This window comes from Leptinotarsa decemlineata, unplaced genomic scaffold (assembly GCF_025532065.1).
Source record: "Leptinotarsa decemlineata unplaced genomic scaffold, Ldec_3_MD MMD2_tig00026336_RagTag_RagTag, whole genome shotgun sequence".
In the NCBI taxonomy this organism is placed as follows: domain Eukaryota; kingdom Metazoa; phylum Arthropoda; class Insecta; order Coleoptera; family Chrysomelidae; genus Leptinotarsa; species Leptinotarsa decemlineata.
The window spans coordinates 13,640,515-13,662,531 of record NW_027412692.1 but is presented as its reverse complement, the minus strand read 5'-3'; the positions used below and the strand labels follow the sequence as shown (position 1 = coordinate 13,662,531).

General features: G+C 36.0%; 1 protein-coding gene across 1 annotated transcript in view; it reads left to right on the top strand.

Moving 5' to 3' along the window:
* Window positions 1-22,017, top strand: part of LOC111504005 (uncharacterized) — a 206,684-nt gene that overhangs the window by 120,532 nt on the left and 64,135 nt on the right. Inside the window, exon 4 of the mRNA XM_023158470.2 lies at window positions 10,099-10,184. Within this exon, the coding sequence (XP_023014238.2) occupies window positions 10,099-10,184 (86 nt within the window). The remainder of the gene's footprint in view (window positions 1-10,098; window positions 10,185-22,017) is intronic.

The following is a 22,017-nucleotide window of genomic DNA, read 5'->3' as shown; positions in this document are numbered from 1 at the left end:
TCAGAATATGGCAGTCGAATGCCCACATACTCTTGTTCCCGATTTTAGATCGAAGTATAATATTGCCAATCAGCATTATTGCATTATCGCTAATTGCTGAATATCATAACTTCATTTAGGTAAATGAACTTTTACTAGATCGACCCTTACAGTGCGGTGCGCTGAGGCTATAAATTTGGAAAATTGAATATTTTCGGAAATTAGTATTTTTGACAATTTGGCTCCTGACAATATTCATAAATGAAAAAAATTGGGAAAAACAAAGCTCACTTTTTTATTTATTTCATACCTGAAAGAATAAAAAACAAAAATGTTTTTTAAGGGACTCAGTTATTTTTACCATTGCTGTAGAAACTGCAAACATTGTTAGAGTGCTAAATGCACGATGGGTATGACAGTCGAAGCATTTCCTTCTGTATGTTCCGAAAAACAACAGCAGTATGATTTCATTATCTGAGCTGCCACACAATTTACACACTATTGAGACGGTAATCTCATTAAGGTTGATTTGTTTACACACATCGGAAAAGTCTAGGGATATTTTTAAAAATGGCAATAATTTTTTTTAGATCGCTTTACGGAAAAAAAAGTTGACGGGTGATTATTAAACGAATGTAACTTACAACAAAATTTATCAAATGGTCAAAAATACTGAGTGCGCATATAAGCAAAACTAAAAAAAAATATGGCTCTTCTTTGGCACCCCGAAAAAAATCATAATACAAAAAAAATTGGAATCAGTACAAAGTATGGCCTCCACGCTGGTTTATTACGGCCCTACATCTATCGTGCATCGACAAAATGAGATTGTCAATGTCTTGTTGAGGTACATTTGCCCATTCAGCGATTAAAAGCTCTCTCAATTGAAACGTTGTGTGAATGTTCCCCATATGCGGAGTAATTCTTCGTTGAAGCATGTCCCACACATGCTCGATGGGATTCAGGTCCGGTGATTGTGCTGGCCATGGGAATACATCAACTCCTTCGTTGGTGAGCCAGTCAGTCACTAGACGCGCGACATGTGGACGAGCATTATCGTGCATTAGGTGGAAGTTTTCACCAACAGCACCAGCAAACGGACGGACGATAGGTAGAAGAATGGTGTCGAGGTACTGTCGAGCTGTGAGGGAGCGATTTGGAAAAACGATATCGGTTCTGCCGCCGATCATGATTCCGCCCCATAGCATTACTGTACCACCTCTGTATGTGTGGACTTCCTGGACGTGTCTCAAACGTTCATTATTTCCAGGTCGTCTCCACAGTCTTACTCGACGATAATCGGGATGAAATCCAAATCTGGATTCGTCTGTAAACAAAACTGTGGCCCAATCATTTGCATCCCAGTTTTGATGTTCTTGACACCACTCTAATCTTCTACCGCGATTGCCTCTCGACAAAGGTGGACATCTAAGTGGCCTTCTGTTGTGGAGATCTGCTTCATGCAGTCAATTTCTGACAGTATCACGACCAATGGTTACCTGGTGCGTCTGCTGCAACACGTTAACCAACTCAGTGCTGTGATTGTCGGTTGTCTTCTTGCGGTTAAGACCAAAAATCGGTCTTGAACTGCAGTTGTAGCGCGTCCTCGCCCTGGATGTTGTTCGGCTGGACTGCCAGTTTCACGGAAACGCCGCCACAATCGACTGATAACACTTTGGGAGACCCCCAAACGAAGAGCTACATCATTTTGTCGCATGCCACTTTGAAGAAGCCCTACAGCTCTATTCATCTCAGCCAATGGTAAGTGATGGCGTTCCATGTTAAAGCACAACATTTCCAGTTTAATTGCTGAGCAAGAACTGCATAGAATGTACAAACTCGACACTTTCAGATTATTCATTTTAGCCGAAAACCTACAGTTTGTAAAAAACTTGATAAAAGATTAGTTACCGTTTTTGCAGGCTTTGTTCAACCCATAGAAAACTACAGGGTGGTCGAGTGCACCAATTTAATCGAAATTAAACGACCACATGCATTTATTTTGATGATATTTAGTATGTTATAAAAATATCCCTAGACTTTTCCGATGTGTGTATTTTCTTTCCAATGGTTCTTTCTCCATCCCAAATCGATCGCAGATATTCTTTATACTGCGGAAATCCACGGTGACATATATATTCAGCGATAACATTCTCTCGCAAATTGGGTATAAATTCAAATTGCTATTGCCAAATAACAATTTATTTTCATCGCCTTCCGCATACAAACGACACAGTTATTCATCCCATCCTGTTTGTATACGCATAAACACTTTTTCCATATGATCGTTTTCCATAACCGACTCAACACTCGAAAACAAATATCCGAGCAAGATGTTTCCCATATTCCCGCAGGATATTAAAGTTTGTCTTGTAATGCGGCACGGTCTGGCGAATCATACCGCATTGATTGTAATAATGATAATAAAGCGAATCACTTATGGCAGAGGCAGAGTCGGGTTGGGAAGTTTGGAGGCCATGGGCAAACGAAGTAGTGGAGAGTCTTTAAAATAATTTATTGAAGTGGTATTTTTACCTTCATACTAAGAAAATGAAAAACTTTCAAAAAAGTGATTTTGTCAAATGATTTTTGAAATTTTGAGCTCGGACAAACGAAAAGTTGTAAACATGACCTGCAGGATCAACCGTTTTTCGATTTTTCTATTTTATTTCTTTTCAACTCATGGGTACAAATTACAAATTGAAAAAAATGTAGCCAGTGGAATGGTCAATCGAATCGAGAGTAGATATGTAAACTTGCAGTCGGGCTTTCTGATATATTGGTAGGAACATTATTATGTTTGTGCAAGTGTTCTTAGTGGAAATGCAAAAAAAACGTTTGTAAGGTACAAAAAGGTACATTAAAAATAAATTTTAGGGTTTGTTTGAAGGTGATTGACAATGTTTCATGATGAATTTCACTAGTTCGGACTTCCATTTTCTACTATATAAAATGATTTGATATCCCTGAAACAACTAAAAAAGAATAATTAAAAATGAATAGCTGAAAAAAACAATTATATTAAGCAAAATAAACCTGAAATGAAATAATAGTGAAATAAAATGCAAGTAGAAATAGACAATTGAATAAAAAAAATAAAGAAATGAAAAAAGACAATAAAAATTAAAAGTGGAGAGATTCCAAGTCACGTTAGTTCACGACGTTTCGATTGTTAGCATCTACAATCGTCTTCGGTTGATGACTGGGCTGATTCCTCCAAGAGATGACTATTTATAGGTCGTTCGAGTACTTTCACTTATCCCCGCTTTCCATTTTCCGCTTCACTAGTTCCGTGGGAGATGACCGTTTGGCGGGAGTTGGCCATTTTTCGCTTGATGATGGGTTTCCATATGTTGCGTATTTCTACGCTGGCTTGGCTGAATACGTTGTTGGACAACATGTATGCGGCTTCCTTGAATTTTCTCCTAAACCAATGTTCCTCTCTGTGCAAGATCTCAGCTTAGGACCACACGATGTTGTGTTGATGGGTCCAAACATGGCCTGCTATTCTTGATTTGCTGGTTTCCCCTCGCTGTGTGTGTTTCTTGTGCTCGGCAATGCGAACATTTAATGGCCTCTTAGTTTCACCAATATAGGATTTTCCACACTCACAGGGTATCCGGTAAATACAATTCTTGAAATTGCAGTCCGCGTTTGGTGGCCTGGTTTTCGTGAGGCTGCTACGGATAGTGTTACCGGATCTGAAGCAGGTTCTGATGTTGTACTTGGAACCAATTCTTCTTATCCTCTCCGATAATCCTCTGATGTAGGGAAGTGCAAGCACTGGTTGTGACAGCTTCTCTTCCTTGCGAGGCTCCTGCTGTCTTTTAGCCAAAGTCTTTTCTACCATCGCTTTGGAGTAGCCATTCGCCATGATCTTGGAATCTCTCCAGTTGTTATTGTTATTTTCAGCTATTCATTTTTAATTATTCTTTTTTAGTTGTTTCAGGGATTTCAAATCATTTTCTATAGTAGACAATGGAAGTCCGAACTAGTGAAATAAATTTTAGGGGTTGCGTTTTCCACCCCTTACAACCATGGGGTAAACTAAATAAATTTCTGGCTAAGTAACGTATTCCAAACACACTTTATTGTGAGATTTTCACTAAATTGTTTTACAAAAACGCAACACGTGTTTCGCCATACAATGGCTTCATCTGGCGTGTCTGGCGTGTTAAAAGACACGCCAGATGAAGCCATTGTATGGCGAAACACGTGTTGCGTTTTTGTAAAACAATTTAGTGAAAATCTCACAATAAAGTGTTTTTGGAATACGTTAGTTATGGATTTTCATCAAGTATCGGCCGATTCCATCATATTTCTGGCTAAGTGTCTTTTTGGTAGTACAAAACCTCAGGGTAATTTCAATATTGTAACTTGTTTAGTGCTTGTGAAAAAAATTGTTATACAAATTTTGTGCACCCCTTTAAGGGGCTGTATCTTAACAAGGGATGCTCCAATGAAATGTCTTCATATGAAAGATCCTACCTTTTTTTCGATGAGGAATCTCCTCCTTGAATGTTTTACACTTACTCAGTTACACCCTGTATATCGGTTTTAAGTGATTTTAAGCAATTATTCTTATACATACCAATTTTATGATAGTCTCATTATGTTTGTGTTATCAAAAAAAAACTGATTATGTATTGTGACTGTATATTTTCATGTATTGTGACTTCCTATAAAAGTTTTCAACATAACGTAGTCAAATATATCTATCTATCCATTGTGGTGAAATCGACGAAATGTATCAAAAATTCCTTCACCAACAGCCGGCACTGGTCCGATCCTGCAATACAACAACACCCGTCCGCACGTTTCACAAATCTCCTCACCCACCATTGTACCAAAACCTCTCGTTAACAGACTACCACCCTTTCAAGCACTCACCGAGTATTCACGAACAAAAATTTTCAAACAATCTGATAATTTTCTCCCGATCGTCGTAAAACAATTCGGGTACAAACAATAATGAATGAATAACATAAAATCAACACTGTGCTAGCATGACCACGATCAACGTCTTTCAAACCGTCGGAAACACAGAGCAATTAAATCCTTAATTATCTTGGAATACCAGGACAAGGTCTATTTACTGGCGGTGAGTCAAGGATTTTTGTGTCACAAACACAATTCCAACTAATCCCCCGCAGTTTACACCAGACTATTGCATTTGATTATTTACATTATTCAACCCCGGAGTCTGCAGGGCACACAACGCGGAATTTAAATAGGGAAACTCGCACGGGTTAGTTTCCGGCTGGAATTTCTCTTCGCTTCTGTTAGAGTGCCTAGACGTGAGTTAACTGTCTATTAGGAGATTGCGAGCTGTATGATGATACCGGATAATCGTGTGAACTATCGCCTGCCGGAATTGTTCGCATAATAGGTGGATGATGTTCTCCATTGTTAACGCAAACAAGTCAGAATGCAAAGCTGGTTCTAATCCTGAAAAGGATATGTCCGAACAACGGAAATTCAAGAACATTTCATAACGAAGGTCTATAGAAGCTTTGGATCTCCAAGTTGGCGTATTGAGAAAGATTCAATGGTTGAAAGTTTCAGATATGGCTTTAGAGAAAATTGTTTGAGGACTTTTCAAGTTTCAACCTCTCAACAGGCCGTTCAATGAAGTAATTCATTGAAATCATCAAATATTATCGTAGTTACCATAATCAGTTACAGAAATAAAAATATCCACTGCTACTGTTTCGGGAAAGAGTTTTTCGCAATTTAACAATAGGGAATGTTGACTAGCAACTACAGCAACGTTGTCCAGGTCATTATTCACAGCTACTGCTGCGTCATTCAGACCGTCTAAGAGAAACTTGTGGTAAAGTTGAATATCATCAGCGCACATGTGTATTTTACTATGGCCAACAAAGCCAACAAAGCGGCCCCGAGACAGAATCCTGTGGTACACCAGATTACACATTTTTAGCAAAATATATTTTATCTTCCAGTTTCACGCTTTGCGAATAGTTATAGTCTATTTCAAAAGAGTGTAGAGTAATAAAATCTCATTAAGTATTCAAAAGCGCTACAGGGTGATCCGTCAACAAATTCTGTCACTTCCCTAGTCCGCATTGCAAAATTATGTCGTTTCATAAAGAGCAGGTAGGTATCACCCTGTTTTAAGGGATTTGTCCATTGTTATCGACGGATAAATACTGAGCCAGAGGCGCGCTAGTGGGATAATTGCCAAAAGAATATGCATTCATAAAAATTATATTAAAGGAAATAAAAATTTAATACAGCAGAACAGTGTTATTAAAAAAATATAAAATGTAACAATAAAATATATACGAACCGAAATCGGGAAATACTCACAAACACACACGAACGAACTTTACGTATTGAAACACTTGTGGGGACTTTAAATCAATTTATTCACAAAAACGACAAGAACTTTACTGGATACGTTATTACAATTTGACACTTGAACAATACTAAAACTGTGAACTTCCCTTAACGTTTAACAACACTCTATTTATACCCTAATTGAATGTTCTAGAGATTACTAGGTACAATTTTCGAAAACCTTCCGAGAAAATAATTATTCAGACTACCCTTAATTCTAAACCCTAACCTAAGCAAAAGTGTCACTGTCACTGATACACTGGTCTCTGTCCAGATTGCTTATCCCGCTACAGTATATTTACAATTCAATTAAATTATTCTACATCAGTATAGTCTTCATCCGAAGAACTGTCATCATCCCCTGGTGTTATAATTATAGGGTCAACCACCTGATCGACCAAGTTGTCCAGTTCCCACATTTTATCTTCCTCTTTTAAAACATGCTGGATTGCTTTTTGCCAGTTTTCTGATGTGATTTCCATAATGGCTTGATCAAACAATACCTTGACATCTTTCATTTTAAATGTGGTATTGTGCCTTGCAACATATCCTTTAACTTGTGCCCATATAAGTTCTATAGGATTTAATTCGCAATGATATGGCGGTAGGCGCAGCACAGTTACTTTATACTTTTCTGCTACATCTTCTACGGCATATTTCATGAAGCGAGATTTATGTTGTTTTACTATGGCTAGTAGTTCCTTCTTTACTGAATTCTTCTCAAACTGAATACCTTTATTTGACAGCCAGTTAATAATTTCTTGCTTTCTCCAAGCTGAAGTTGGTACCTTCTCTAAGCGCCTTGAATGGTAGCTTGCATTATCCATAACCACGACCGAATCAGCTGAAAGAAATTTTAACATTTCCCCGAAGTAGTCTTCGAAGACATCCGAATTCATGTCCTCATGATAATCTCCCGTCCGGCACGACTCAAAGCTTAACAAACCTTCTTTTAAAAATCCGTCTTCGCTTCCAATGTGAGCAATTATAAGCCTCTTCCCTTTTCCCGAAGGCACTTTAATACCCGTCGAAAGGCCTTCTATGAAAGCTTGGCGAGAACTTGTTATATTTTTATCTTGCCACATTTTTTTGACTATATAACCTTCGTTTATCCACGTCTCATCAAGATAAAAAATTTTCTTTTGCTCTCTGCGGTACTGCTTTATAGTTGTCAAATATTTTCGTCTCCAGCAAACAATTTCATCACTTTCCAGTAATAGTGCCTTTCGATTGTGCTTTTCCCAGGCAAAATTCATACTTTTTAAAGTTTTCCATAAAAGTTTTCTGGATATCAAAGGAATATCGTTATCTTGGCTTATCTCGATAAATATTTTTTCAAGAGTGGGTATTTCCTTTTTAAAATAAAACGAATGAACTTTTCTTCGAATGTCACATTTGGTGTCTTCATCTAAGATTTTTATTGGTCTTCCTGATTTTCTCTTGCATGGACTTACCTGGCCTGATATCTTTCTTTCTCGCAATAATTTAAAAATCGTGGACTGTCCAATTCCAGTCATTCGGGCACATCGCTCAACACTTTCTTGCACAGACAAACTAGGGTGATCGTGTTTTATGCAATCATATACATTTAAAATTATAACTTTTTCGCAAACAGATAGCGGAGAATTTTTTACACTTCTTTTCTTTGGAGTAAATGTCCCCATTTTATAACTTTTTCACTATTTCTATATCACAATATCACTGTACGTTTAATTGGTGTAGTAACAATTACTATTATAACTCGAATGTTTAAGACACCATTACAATATATTTAAACCCTTTTTCTTAATTACCTGGGTTTAATAGGTATTGCATGATTGGTGGGCAGGGTCAAAAAGGGATTATTATAATGACATGGCACCTCGGAACTAAGTGTTAACCCTTTTTTGAGAAATCATGCTCAAGTATATGAACCCAAATTGCATATTAAATAGGTTTACAAGAACCACTAAAATTATTCTTAATCTTTTTTTAAGAAATTTTACTTACCTAAATACATGTAGGTACTTAGTTTTAGACCAAATTACTTCCCAAAAATGGCCTTTTATTATTATCTATGTCTGTAATTTTTAATTTACTTTAATTATTAAGTTTAATAATCCTAAGATTTGCCTACGCCCATGGACGACAACGAAATTCAGGCAAATTTTATGACACTTCATGATTTATTACTCTACACTCTTTTGAAATAGACTATAATAGTGTATTATGCCGAACAGTAAAGGCTTTGCTAAAGTCAAGCATGATCAAGGCTGTACATTCTGAATTATCAATTGTCCGAGTAGATCACCAAAGCGGATTCTGTGACACCAGCTAATGAGAGCGCGGTATAGTTTGGTGTTGCGCAGTTACGCGCATGTCAAGGGTCAGGTTAGGTTAGGTTAGGTGTTATCACCGATAGCGTAACCAACCGAATAAACTGGTCATGTGACGAATTGCTACGCTCTCATTGGCTGGTGTCACAGAATCGACTTTGGTGATCTACTTGCCCGAAATATATCATTAGTGAATCGAAGAGGTTTTGGATCCAGGCCATGTGGTTCAGCCTGAATCCAAAAATGTATTTTCTTGGCTATAAGCCTATTTTGTTTTATATAATTTAAATATTACAATGTACAATTCACTTATCTTGATACTTCCTGTTGCCTGACAAGTGAGCACTGATGATGACAAAAGTCGAAAGCGCTTTGCAAGAATTTTAATATATTATACACTTTAATACAAAACCTCTTCGATTCATTAATTCAAATAAGTGTATTCAGCTTTTCCAAATCCTTTTATATCATTAGTAACATGCAGTGGTCGAAGTATTCCTTGTTCTAAAACCTGATTGAATTTGTGGCTAATTGTGATTATCATTAATGAATTCGCTGAATTGTTTTGCTATAATATTTTCCAATAGCTCGATTGATAAATATTATGCTGATATATGAACGAGATATGGTAGAATATATGAACAGCAAATATTTATAAAAGCTAAACCCAGACTATCGAAACCTGTTGAACTATTTTTAATTGAATTGATGTCTGAAATCATTTGAAGGGATTGAATTACATCTGTTTCAATACTTATAATTGGTGCCATGATATTACCATGAAAAACAATTGCTGATTGATTTTAACTATCAGCTTGACCATGTTGTCGAAATATAAAGCAGGTTCCTTTTTGTTGAGACGTTGAAAAACTTACTCAGAGCTGGTAAAGGTGAACAAGCTCCGGAACATGACGAATACAATATTTACTTTGACTATGTTCATTTTTGAAGGAAAGAAAATGTATTAATCGAATAATCACCTTTTCACGAAATCGCTATTAACGAGCGAAATGCGTCACTTTATGAATCAAATGAAATGTTTCAGTCGACCGCAAGGATCATAGCGAAGGTAATTATTGGATTTAGATGTTTCTCTCTCGTTAGATGGCAAAAACTAATAAATTAACTCGCAGCCATTAAAGGCTGAAAGCGGGTGTAATATGTGGAAGCAACAAAGCTATTCAGGGAATAAATGATCATCTTTTATCTGTCAGAAAACCGATTACATAAAATAATGGTTCTAGATCGAAAATGAACGGATGTAACACATTGATATATGTGGAAAATTCCCTACATTTGTCTCTGGATACTGTCTCTTGGTTAATATGTTAGGGTTCGGCAAAATTTTCTCCGAATTGTTCAAAATGGAGATGTGTTTTTCATAACTAGCTTAATAACTTTATTGAATTGTTTTAGAGACCTAAAATTTTATTTTTCTTTGCAGGTGTCCAAATCGCTTACTTTGCGATAATAGGAAGTCACTTATTTATGATAGTACTCAGTATAGGACTGTTATTTGGAATATTCAGGGTGAGTAATTTTCAGAATTATAGAGAAAAGAGATTACGTGACGTAAATGTTAACGATTTTCTGTAGATAATTTCATATTCCAATGCTGAAAATAATAAGGTTCCTTTTCATTGAAGACGATAAAAGCTCTGAATATTACTTACTTCTTCTTAATGAATTTATTTACAGAAAATTCAATGTCAGAAGTTTCAATAATATGATACTGATGATAATACTGATACTGAAATAATACTTCACGGTTTTACAATAGTAATATAATTGTCTCATATCCATAACTTCACCATCTTCATACTATATAATTGATTAAGTTCTTCGTGAGGTAAGTAATTTTTCAAGGAACGGAAGTTATGAAGCATTGTTTGCAGTTTTTTTATTGTATATTTTATATGAGAATCCCACCTTAAGTTTCTATCTATGTAGATGCCCAAGTATTTGATTTTTTTCGGGGAATCTATTTTTATTGTTTTTCCTTGTTCGCCGACATCAAGAGTTTCAAATGGACAATCATTGGATAGATTGCAGCTAAAAGGAGGAAAATTAGTTTCTTCCAGATTCACTGTCAGGAGCCTTTGGTCAAACCAATTTTTGAGCAATCTGTTTCTACGTTTTTTTTCAAATCAAGCCAAGTGTCTGCCTCATATAATATCGCAGTATCGTCTGCGTATTCAATTATTTTCCCAACGCTGTCCAAATTGAATAATTCATTTAGATATAAATTGAAAAGCAGAGGACCCAGTATCGTACCTTGTGAGACTCCACATTCTATTTGTTTTTGATTGCTAATTGTATCTGCAATTCGCACCACTTGCATTTTATTCCGAAGATAGCTTTCAAAAAGCGTTTGGCGGTTCCCTCTGATACCATTATTTTCTAAAGTTTGTAGGAGTAGTTGATGATCGACAGTATCGAAAGCCTTTGTTAGGAATAAAATAGACATAAAGAAGGTTTTCCTCTCTCCTAGGATTTATGTATCAATTCTGTCAGTTCAAGAATCGCAATGTATGGTAGTGCAATAAAATTGTTATATTGACCATAATAATGTTGAGAAAATCAAGAATTATTAGCAACTATATGATCTATTATTATTTTCTCTTATCTATCATTATTATGATAGTAAATAAGTATTTTTATAATTATTTTCTTACACTCACCGTATAATTTTTGGGAGTGGTGAAAGAAAGTTTTTGGCAAACCCTTTCCTTTTACGTATAAATGTATTTTTTATGCATAATAAACAAGTTATTATTATTCTAAATATCCATTTACGAAGTCGTCAATAAGTAATGATGCATGTCTAGTGTCATATTTACCATATATTCATTTAAGCGTCTTCCCTGTATGTGATAGCTATATAAATGTTTCTACTTTCATGTCTACATCGTTGATTTCTTCTGGTCCTTTATGAGACTGATCCCGTAAGGTACATGTTTATTCATTTCCGAGTTCTAGTAGTTCCACAGTCGTTATTTTGGCAGAATAATAAATATAGTTCGAAAAACTGAAAAACACGCTTTTTAAGAACATCGATCTGAGAAGTTGTTTTTTTTTAATAATTTTGAAACGATAACGAACGATACTATTATTATTGTGAAAAAAGCGACCGGCAGCAGGCGCGCAAAGGAGAGTTACAAATACAGCCGCAGGCGCACGTGTTAATAAAAAAAATACTTTTTTCAAATTAATAAATACATGTAAAGTGAGTTCGAATTATATCAAGGAGTTTACGTTCAGCGTCATCTGCCCGCGAATAGATCCAGTAATAATGTCGATAATTCTGTCAAATACAGATCCTGAGCTTGAGAGTTACAAACAAATAAGCAAACATACATACACACATACATACACACATACATACATACAGGTGAAGCTAATAAAAGCGGGTTTATTAATTAAAAAATAAAGAAACTGACTTTCATTGACAGTAAAAACACTGCCGAATCAATCAATAACAAGCATCAATATCAATACAAAAGACAAAAACGACAAAAATTCTTTCACACACAGTCAACATGAAACCATAGGGAAAATCAATAAGGCCTTGCCGACATTAGTTGTCTCCGACTGAAGAGACGGAGTGGAACCCGGAAAATGCATTTATGCATTAGCAAACTGTACGAGATGGTTGCTGCAACAACTGAAACATTATCAACATAATCATCACTCAAAAATTATAACCTCATTAGTTTCCACGCTTCAATGGAAACTTCAATTCGATTATGAATATGGAGCGGAACGGAACATCTTCACTGGCTTTCTTGCAATGAACCCTTCCACAATGCTTGGTGTTGCGTTTATGTGGATAATAATTTGTAAGGCTTCATTTCCATCGGAACTATAAATAATAACAGATTTTTTGCACTTTGTTGAGAATGATATTTCATAATAGTTTCCATTCTATCGTCTTGCATGTATACGTTTCAATAAAGTATCTGTCAGATGGACGTATGGAAGTTAATATTTACTTATTATACAGTAAAACAAATAACGATGCAACAGTTCTTTCAGTGACAGCTTTGACAAATTCCACTTGTCTTCACAACATTCCTGATATAAACACACACATTCTAAGGAATACGATAATGTGGAACAACAGTTCTATCATCTCAATCTCTATTTCCCCATTCCTTCCCGCCGGCTTCTTTTTCTCAAGAACTCCTCCAAGATAAGGGCAGAGTCCATAAGATTTCTCTGAACACTCGGAGATAAAAATCCGCTCTAAACGAATTTTAAATTCCTGGGATTTGTTTTCCTTCCTTCTCATTTGCAGGGAACGTTTACACGAAGAGTCGTCTGGAGATTCAGCAAATAGAAATAATTGAAGATAGCGTCTTATAATGAGTTATAGAGTGGAAAGGAGTTGTTATGAAATGAAAATTATTATATACTAACATGATTCCGCATAAGAATAAATGGTAGTTGTCTTATTTTGGAGAAGAAAGGGAAAAATTCGAGGTTACATGGTCATTTAGCTGTAGCCCGTAAGGCAAATATGTGTTTTATTATCAAATGTCTGATTATGTTTCATTTTCTTTTTCTTATACTCACACATTCCAACATTCGTGAAAACCTACACTGAAATATAGAACCGTGTGCACGTGTTTCGGAATTTTGTTCCATCATCATTATGATGTAGCCAAGTGCAAGGGTGGGCAACCCAGTGTAAATAAAAGCTGATAAAACTATCGTGGCAGCTAAAATTTATTATAAAAATTGTATAAATACTATCATGGATACTTTTACTAATTTTCATCAAATAACCGATCCGTTTATTCAATATATCATCAGTTAGTTTGTCATGTCGATTGCTCAGCGTGTTCACTAGCCTATCAGACTTGAAGTTTCTACTTTATTTTCCTCTGAATTTCTCTTGCAATTCACGTTAATGAAGTTCTTCGATCCGTATTTGCGAGGGTGATGAAAAATCAATAGAGAAATTTCAAACCTCAATGAACAATAATTTGTGAGTTCGACAAATCTAAAGCAGACTATTTTCCCAAGGGGAAAACCGACGTTTCAGTTGGAGAATTGAATGAAAAATTAGGAAAGAAACTTTCTATGTTTTTTACCACTTGTATTTGTAATTAAAGTTACTGCAGTTTCGTGCTATACGAACATTTTCAAACGAGCATATTGTATTCGTTTGGAAACTTTTTTATAGGACAAAATTGCAGTAACATTACTTACACAAGTGCTAAAAAACAGAAAGTTTTATTTCTCATTTCTCATTACGATCTCCCACCATCTAGTATCGTCTGTGTTTCCCTAAGAGTTTTCCAATCCTCTATGTGTCCTTAGGGATATATGGTAGATACGGGCGTGCAGCCATCTGACCCTTCTCTCCATTCAGTTTCATGGCTTCGTCAAGGTCACTTGAAGATGTTCCAGTTCTTCCTCTAGATCAGGGATCTCCAAACTACGGCCCGCGGGCCAAATCCGGCCCGCCAGTGTCATCAATCCGGCCCGCGACAGCCAATGATTTACTGTCATCAATCTGGCCCGCGACAGCCAATGATTACCTAATTGTTGTTACTATTGCTGTGATAAGTTGAAGAAGAAAACACAGAATGATAATTACTCGGTTTTATTTACTTGCAAGGTAAAACTTACCGACAGAAATGATGACAAAGAAAACTTAACTTAAGTATCTAAGTTTGAGCATATTAATAACTAACAAATATTTGAAATGAATCACAGTAAAACAAAAACACTAATGAGATTTATGTAATTGTGATTTTCCACCGACAAAACTTTGTAGTTGTGGATCAATTTTACTTGTACCAATTATCAAAAGAGATTTGAGATGCTCATCGGTTAATTGAGATCTGTGAACATTCTTTGTGTACTTCATCTTGGAAAACGTTTTCTCACACAAGTAAGTAGTACCAAAAACAGAAAACAACCCACGACATATCCATTCAGACATATCCAAACATTTTCCGCACAAGGACTGTTGATGAATGATACAATGTAAGACTAATGGTTTTGAACCACCATCATTTTCTACAGCCTTTGACACAAGTGCAACCACTCCTTTATTTTTACCATACATATTTTTGCCTCCATCAGTTGTTATAGATTTCAAATTTCTCCATCGAAAGTTCTTTTTATTAATGGCATTTTCAACTCCCTTAAAAATATCTTCCCCAGTTGTCGTGCCGGAAATACTATCAATATCAAGAAGTTCTTCATACACTTCATAGCTTTTATCTACTCTGCGAATAAAAATCAACACCTGAGCAGTATCTGACACATCCGTTGACTCATCCAATACTAGAGAAAACCACTCATGATATCCATTTTTGTCAGACAGTTGAGATGATATATTTTCTGCGATGTTTTGCACCCTCCGAGCCACGGTGTTTGCTGACAAACTGACACTTTTAAATAAATTTACCTTTTCGGGGCATATTTCTTCGGCTACTGCAATCAAGCATTCTTTTATCAATTCTCCGTCGGTGAACGGTTTGCCACGTTTTCCGATTTCAAGAGCCACACGAAAGCTGGCGCGAGTTGCAGACTCTTGTTCAGTATTCGCTTTGGTAAACAAAGATTGCTGCGATTTGAGTCCGCGTTTTGAAGCTTTAAATTTTTCCTTCCGCAAACTTCCTGTATACTTGGAGTAACTTTGAAGATGTTTCGATTCATAGTGTCGTTTAATGCTATAGTCTTTGAGAACAGCTATGGTTTCTTTACAAATTAAACATAGCGGCTTATTACTGGACTCAATCACAAAATACTGAAAGTTCCATTTTTCTCGGAACGTTCTGCATTCACTGTCGATTTTTCGCTTCTTTTCCATACTAACAAATCACACATAAAAACAATAAGTCAAATCAAAATATTTTTATTGACGGGTGTTACTTCATTTCACAATAGACAGTTTCGCTTCCTTCGCCTTTCCTACGCAGACTAACTCGTAGTTGCGCCGCTAGCGTTTTTATATGCAATAATTATTACTGTCATCTCGAGGTGATCGGAATACACTAGCTAGAACCAGAACTTTCTCGAACCAACGCGGTAATTCCAAATATTCAATTACGCCTAATGCCACCTAGCGGATAGCTGAAAAAGATAGTACATAGTACCACTACTCGCCACTAAATGTCGTTAAGTGTCACAATACACAATAATAATTGAAATGCAAAAAAGCGTAAGTTTGCTTAGGTCACGCACTTTGCGACTATCCTAGTCTAGAAATATAGTTAAGGGCAGAAACTGGCCCAAAATGGTGGATGTTACAGCGAGTCTGGTACCTCTGGAAAGTAAATTTAGACTGACAGTGACCCCCTCCCAGAAAATTCCGAAAGGAAATTGCCAGTGAAAATGTTTGTTGAATTCTAATTCGACTGGGCTACTTCGGAATTAGTGAATACCCAGGTTTTAAACCCGTAGAAAATTGAATTCCATCTGATAGCTTACACTCCACACAAACATAAACGACAACAAAGGATAAAATGTTCTATCCAACGGCACACATGGTTCGAGATGAAACACAAACATCGCCTCGGTATATCTGAAGTACTTCATCCAACATGAAACTCAAAACATTCTTGCTAACTCGTATGCCTCATTTCCCGAATATATCTCATGCCACCGATATCCCGAAACGAATGCCACCCTCTATCCCCATCCCTTCACGGTTTGCATTCCACACACGATCAGTAAACATACCTAGACACTATCAGATTTGATTGCGTTTCCCTCGGGTAGACCGTTTTATTTATTTTGATCAGTTTGTTTGCCGTTAGCTCTTCACCGTATGTTCCGACGTATATTGTTTGGTAAGAAATAAATTATCGCACCATCCCAATGTTTGTTTTTTGTTCAGAGGGCTGCTTGTATTCTCGATCGCAATCAAATATATCGAAGGGCACTAATAGTGATTCGTTGTTCACCAGCTACAAGCAATTTCATAAGTGGTGGAACCTTCAGGCTTCCGTTGCCCGAAGTCTAGAATGGAAACAATAGGAATTCAATAATAGTCAATACATATGAATATATAACAGACATTTACGGAATCGCTGAAATACAAGATATTTTTATAATTTGTTTATCAAAAATCACTACTTCAAAACTGGAAATTTCAATTTTGATCCCGAAATTTCGACTTTGAACTAGGAATTTCAAGATTTAAATCGACTCTAAATCCGAAATTTCGACTTTCATCTCGAAGTTTCGATTTGGTTATCGAAATACTCGATAAATGTCGTCTTTAAACTTGAAATTTCGACTTCCAACTCGAAATTTTGACTTTGAGTTTGAAATTTCAATATGCAAGTCGGCTTCAAACCTTTATTTTGAAACTAACATATGAAAGTCGAAATTTCGACTTTAAACTCAAAATTTCTGAATTTGAGTCGAAAAAAGTTTTGACTTCAACCTCGAAATTACGATTTTATACTGAAAATTTCGACTTTTAACTCAAAATTTCGACATTAAACTCCAAATTCCAGGATTGAAGTCGACATAAAACTCAAAATTTTGTCTTCAACTTTGAAATTTCGACTTAAAACTCGAAATTTCGAATTAGGAGTCATCTTTTAACCCAAAATTTCGACTTTAACTTCGCAATTAAGATTTCACACTCGAAAGTTCGACTATATTTACAAAATTTCGACGTTAAACTCGAAATTCCAAGATAAACGTCACCTTTAAACTCAAAATTTTGACTTCAATTTCGAAATTTCGAGTTACGACCCGAAATTTTGACTATGAACTCAAAATTCCAATAATAAAGTCGCCTTTGAACCTTTAATTCTGATATCGCGATTTAAAACTGGAAATTTCGACTTCAAACTCGAAATTTCGGCTTTAAACTTGAAATTCCAACTTTTAACTCTGAATTCCGATTTTAATTTCGAAATTTCAAACTCAAAAATTTTAACTTCAAATTCGAAGTCAACTTTTGACTAGAAATTTCGACTTACAAATTACAATAACTACGATTTTATTCTAATGATCTGAAAGAATAAGTTGAAATTCAGACTTCAAACTCGAAATTTCAAGACTTTGAATCCGAAGTTTCAACTTTAATTCTGAATATACGATTTTATATTCAAAATTCTGACTCAAAACACGAAATATCGACTTTCATCTCGAAATTAAGATTTTATACACGAAATTTTGACTTTAAATCCAAATTTCAACTGTCAACTCGAAATTTCAAAATAAAAGTCGACTTTGAACCCGAAATTTCAAATTCAATTTCGAAATTACGATTTTATACTCGAAATTTTTATTTTTAACTCGAAATTTCGACTTCAATTCAAAATTTCAAGATTAAAGTTGACTTTAAACTCGAAATTTCGACTTTAATCTCAACATAACGACTTCAAACTCGAAATTTCAACTGCCATCTCAACCTGCAGTTGAAAATCTTTTTTTTTTCACCATTCTCAGTTGTTCCCATCTCTGATTGATAGAGCTCGCACGGAAAACTCTGTGGCCTCAGCTACTCGTTTTCGAACCTTTAAAGTTAAAACACAATATTGGTTACAATTTCACTTGATATCAATATTACTTCCTACTTTCGCAAGAGAAACTCTCAAGTGATCTGCCGTTGCTTCCGCTTACATGAATCTCAATACGTTCTTCAAAATCTCTCTGCTTTGTCCACAAGAACCTTGTTTTTCATTTTCTGTTCGAAAGCATTTTCAAAGACAACAAATAACTCTCGATAACACGATTTGTCAAGATTTGCCAGACTTGTCAAGCTGTAGATGATATCGGCTTTGTCCCCTATACATCAACTTCAATTTTTTCTCTATTTTTGAAGTGAGAAACTATGACGTTGAAGCTAGTTGAAAGGTTTCTATTTCTTCGAAAAAACCTTATTAATTAAGCCTTTCCATAGCAATTTTACTCAGAAACAGACCATTTACGAGAATTCATGAGATGCAAACGGATAGCACTCAACTTAGCTCCTGAATTCTTCTATGTTATAATCGGCCACAGTCCTGGGAAAATGGAAAATACACTTTTTGAAGTTGTCCTTGGATTTTTGCGTGTTTTCAGTCGAAAGCTGTTGATTGTGGCTTTCATTTCACTTTTTAATTTAATTGAACCCAGTTACCTTGACAAACAGCCGTCAAGTCCCTTGCAAGTAAGATAGTCCACTTTGAATATATTTTCATCTACTAGTTTTTCTGAACAATTGCCTCATTCGCGAGATTAGCGAAACTTATACAGTTTTCAGTAGATAATTATACTGATATCGCCAATATTTGTCAATTACAATCCATATCTCTCCATTCAGTTTTTCAGTTTCTAATTTTTCTTCAAAACAGAAAGGAAATAATTCGTTAGTTATAGTGGAAGCCTTGAAACTCTCCAAAAGTTTACAAGATCCTTGAAACCATGCAAGTCTCCCAACGAAAAACAAACACTTCATAACTTCTTCATTCATTATGAACACCTTTCATCAAATTAACAAGACGCTTCGTCTACAGAGGAACTTTATAGTCGTCTTGCGTGAAACCAAATAGCACCCTTCCCGCGAATATATATTAGACGCTTTAATTGAGTATGAAATTAATTTAATTAGACGATACTAAGAGTCGTATTTAGAGTGAGAAACCACTTCGTGAAGATATTACTTAGCTCACTAATGATTATTCCAGCGAAAACCGCTCGAATTGTTTTGGGATGATAATGAAATTAAATGTTACAAGGGTGCCTAGGTGAAAAGGATATTGAAAATCATTTATCCTACAGGAGAAATGGGAAAGCGATTTCGTCAATTGCGGAGTTCCTCATCCAATTACTGGAAACAGGCAGCCTGATGGAATAAATTCAAATTTTAATTAGTAGAATTATGTACACTCAAAGACGGGGTCCATTACAGTTTTATCACTTACGAGGGTAGTCTGGAAAGTTTCCGATCTCATCATGAAGGGAGCACCACTTTTAAATGAAAGCTAGTGAATTTTGTTGTTCACCTGTTGTCACCAAAGTTTCACAGCGTCCAGCGGAACGTCCAAAAACTGCAATTACCGACGGAAACATCGCCAAAGTTCACCAAATGGTGCTAGACGACCGCCGAATTGAAGTGACAGAGATAGCAGAGATTAATAACATGTCGAAAGAATGAATTTGTCACTTATTTATTTATATTTTACATTATTGTTTATTCAAACAGTTTACATTTAAAAAAAATAAACAGTGTCTTCTATTACTATGACACATATCAGAAAAAATAAGCAAGTTATGAATATGTAAAGGGAAAAATAAAATACAGAATATTGATTTTTGAAATACAATACAATATACAATTATACAATAATTGATACAAGTTCACAAGTAAACAAGTAATTGGAACGAAAGCATGCACAGTACCTACTATAAATCTAAAAATTTTAAATATAAAATCAGGCAAATTAAATGTAAATCAATTAAATAAATGAATAACTATAGGCTCTATGTGAAGGCGGATGACCTTGGCACTAGTGCCTGTTTTGCCGATCATCCTCTTCTAATAAAGCCAAAAATGCATTAATACATAGAAAAATATAAAAAAAAGAATGAAGAAGAAGTGAGAAAGATTAATTGAAATAATACTTATAGCATTTGTTTCAAGGTGGTTGACAATGTTTCGTGGTGTATTTCATCAGTTCGGGCTTCCATTGTCTGATATAATATGAATTGATTTGAAATCCCTGAAAGAATATTAAAAAGATTAACCGAAAATAATTTTATTTGAACAAAAAACTGAAATTACAAAGAAATAACATAAAACCAAACAACAACCAAAAAATAAAAATTGAAATATTAATAAAAGCTGAAAATAAAAAATTATTGTTAACAAAAAATGAAAAATTAAAATTGAAAGATTTCAAACCAAATTATGTCACGACGTTTCGATCCACAATCGTCTTCGGGTGATAACAGGACTTATTTCTCCGAGATCCGATTATTTATAGGCCATTCGAGTGCTTTCACCTATCCCCTCTTCTCTCTCTCCTCTTCATTGGTTTTAGCGGGAGATGACCGTTTGGCGGAAGTTGGTCGTTTTTCGTTTGATTAGAGGTTTCCATATGTTACGTATCTCTACACTAGCTTGACTAAATGCGTTATTGAACAACATATACGCGGCTTCTTTGAATTTTCCCCTAAACCAGTGTTTCTCTTTATGGATGATTTCAGCTTGAGCCCACATCATATTTTGTTGATGAGCCCAAACATGCTCTGCTATTCCGGATTTGCTGGTTTCTCCTCGCTGTGTGTGTTCTTGTGCTCAGCAATGCGAACTTTCAATGGCCTCTTAGTTTCACTGATGTATGATTCTCCGCACTCGCAGGGTATCCGGTAAATGTAATTCTTGGAATCACAGACCGCGTTTGGTGGCCTAGTTTTCGTTAGGCTGCTACGGATAGTGTTCCCAGATCTGAAGCAGGTCCTGATGTTATACTTGGACCCAATTCTTCGTATCCTTTCCGATAATCCTCTGATGTAGGGAAGTACAAGTACTGGTTGTGGCGGCTTCTCTTCGTTATGGAGCTCTTGCTGTCTTCCAGCTAAAGCCTGTTCTACCATCTCTCTGGAGTAACCATTCCGTTGAAGGTCGTTTTTGATAATGCCTAGTTCCCTTTCGAGACCTACCTTTGTATTACAGAGCCCGAAGGCATGGTAGTAGAGTCTTGATGACTCCTCTCTTAGTAGATTGATGGTGGTTGGATTTCTGGTTCAGATACTGTCCTGCGTGAGTGGGTTTTCGATATACAGATGTTTTCCATTCAGTGTCGGTCCTCTTCACCAATACGTCTGAGAAAGGCAATTCGTTGTGGACTTCCTTTTCCATTGTATAAGTGATAGAAGGACTTACGTTGTTGATGTGCTTCAGGAAAGTGTCTAGTTCTGCATTCCCATGGTTCCATATTATGAAGGTGTCGTCTACGTATCTCAACCAGACTCGGGGCTTCTTGTGGGCTTCTTCAATGGGTAGAGTTTCAAACCACTCCATATATATTAGCTATAACCGGTGAAAGTGCCGATCCCATTGGCAGTCCCTCATCTTGCGTAAAGAATTCGTCCTCCAGTTGAAAGTAGCAGTTTCGTACACAGCATCCTACTAATCCATGATTACTTGTATCGGTAAGTTTGTTCTATCTTTCAAGTCTTTCAAGCTTTTTCTGTATGATTTGAAGTGCTTCTTCGACAGGAACGTTTGTATAGAGGCTTTCCACGTAGAAACTGATCAGTTGAACTTGCTCTTTGACTTCGATTTTCCCGATTTGAACTGCTTGACCATCCGTCTCACTCAACAGATCTAGCCCCAAGAGACTACTTTTTGTTTCCTCATCTGGAAATCGCGCTCGAAGGACAGAGATTTTCGTCA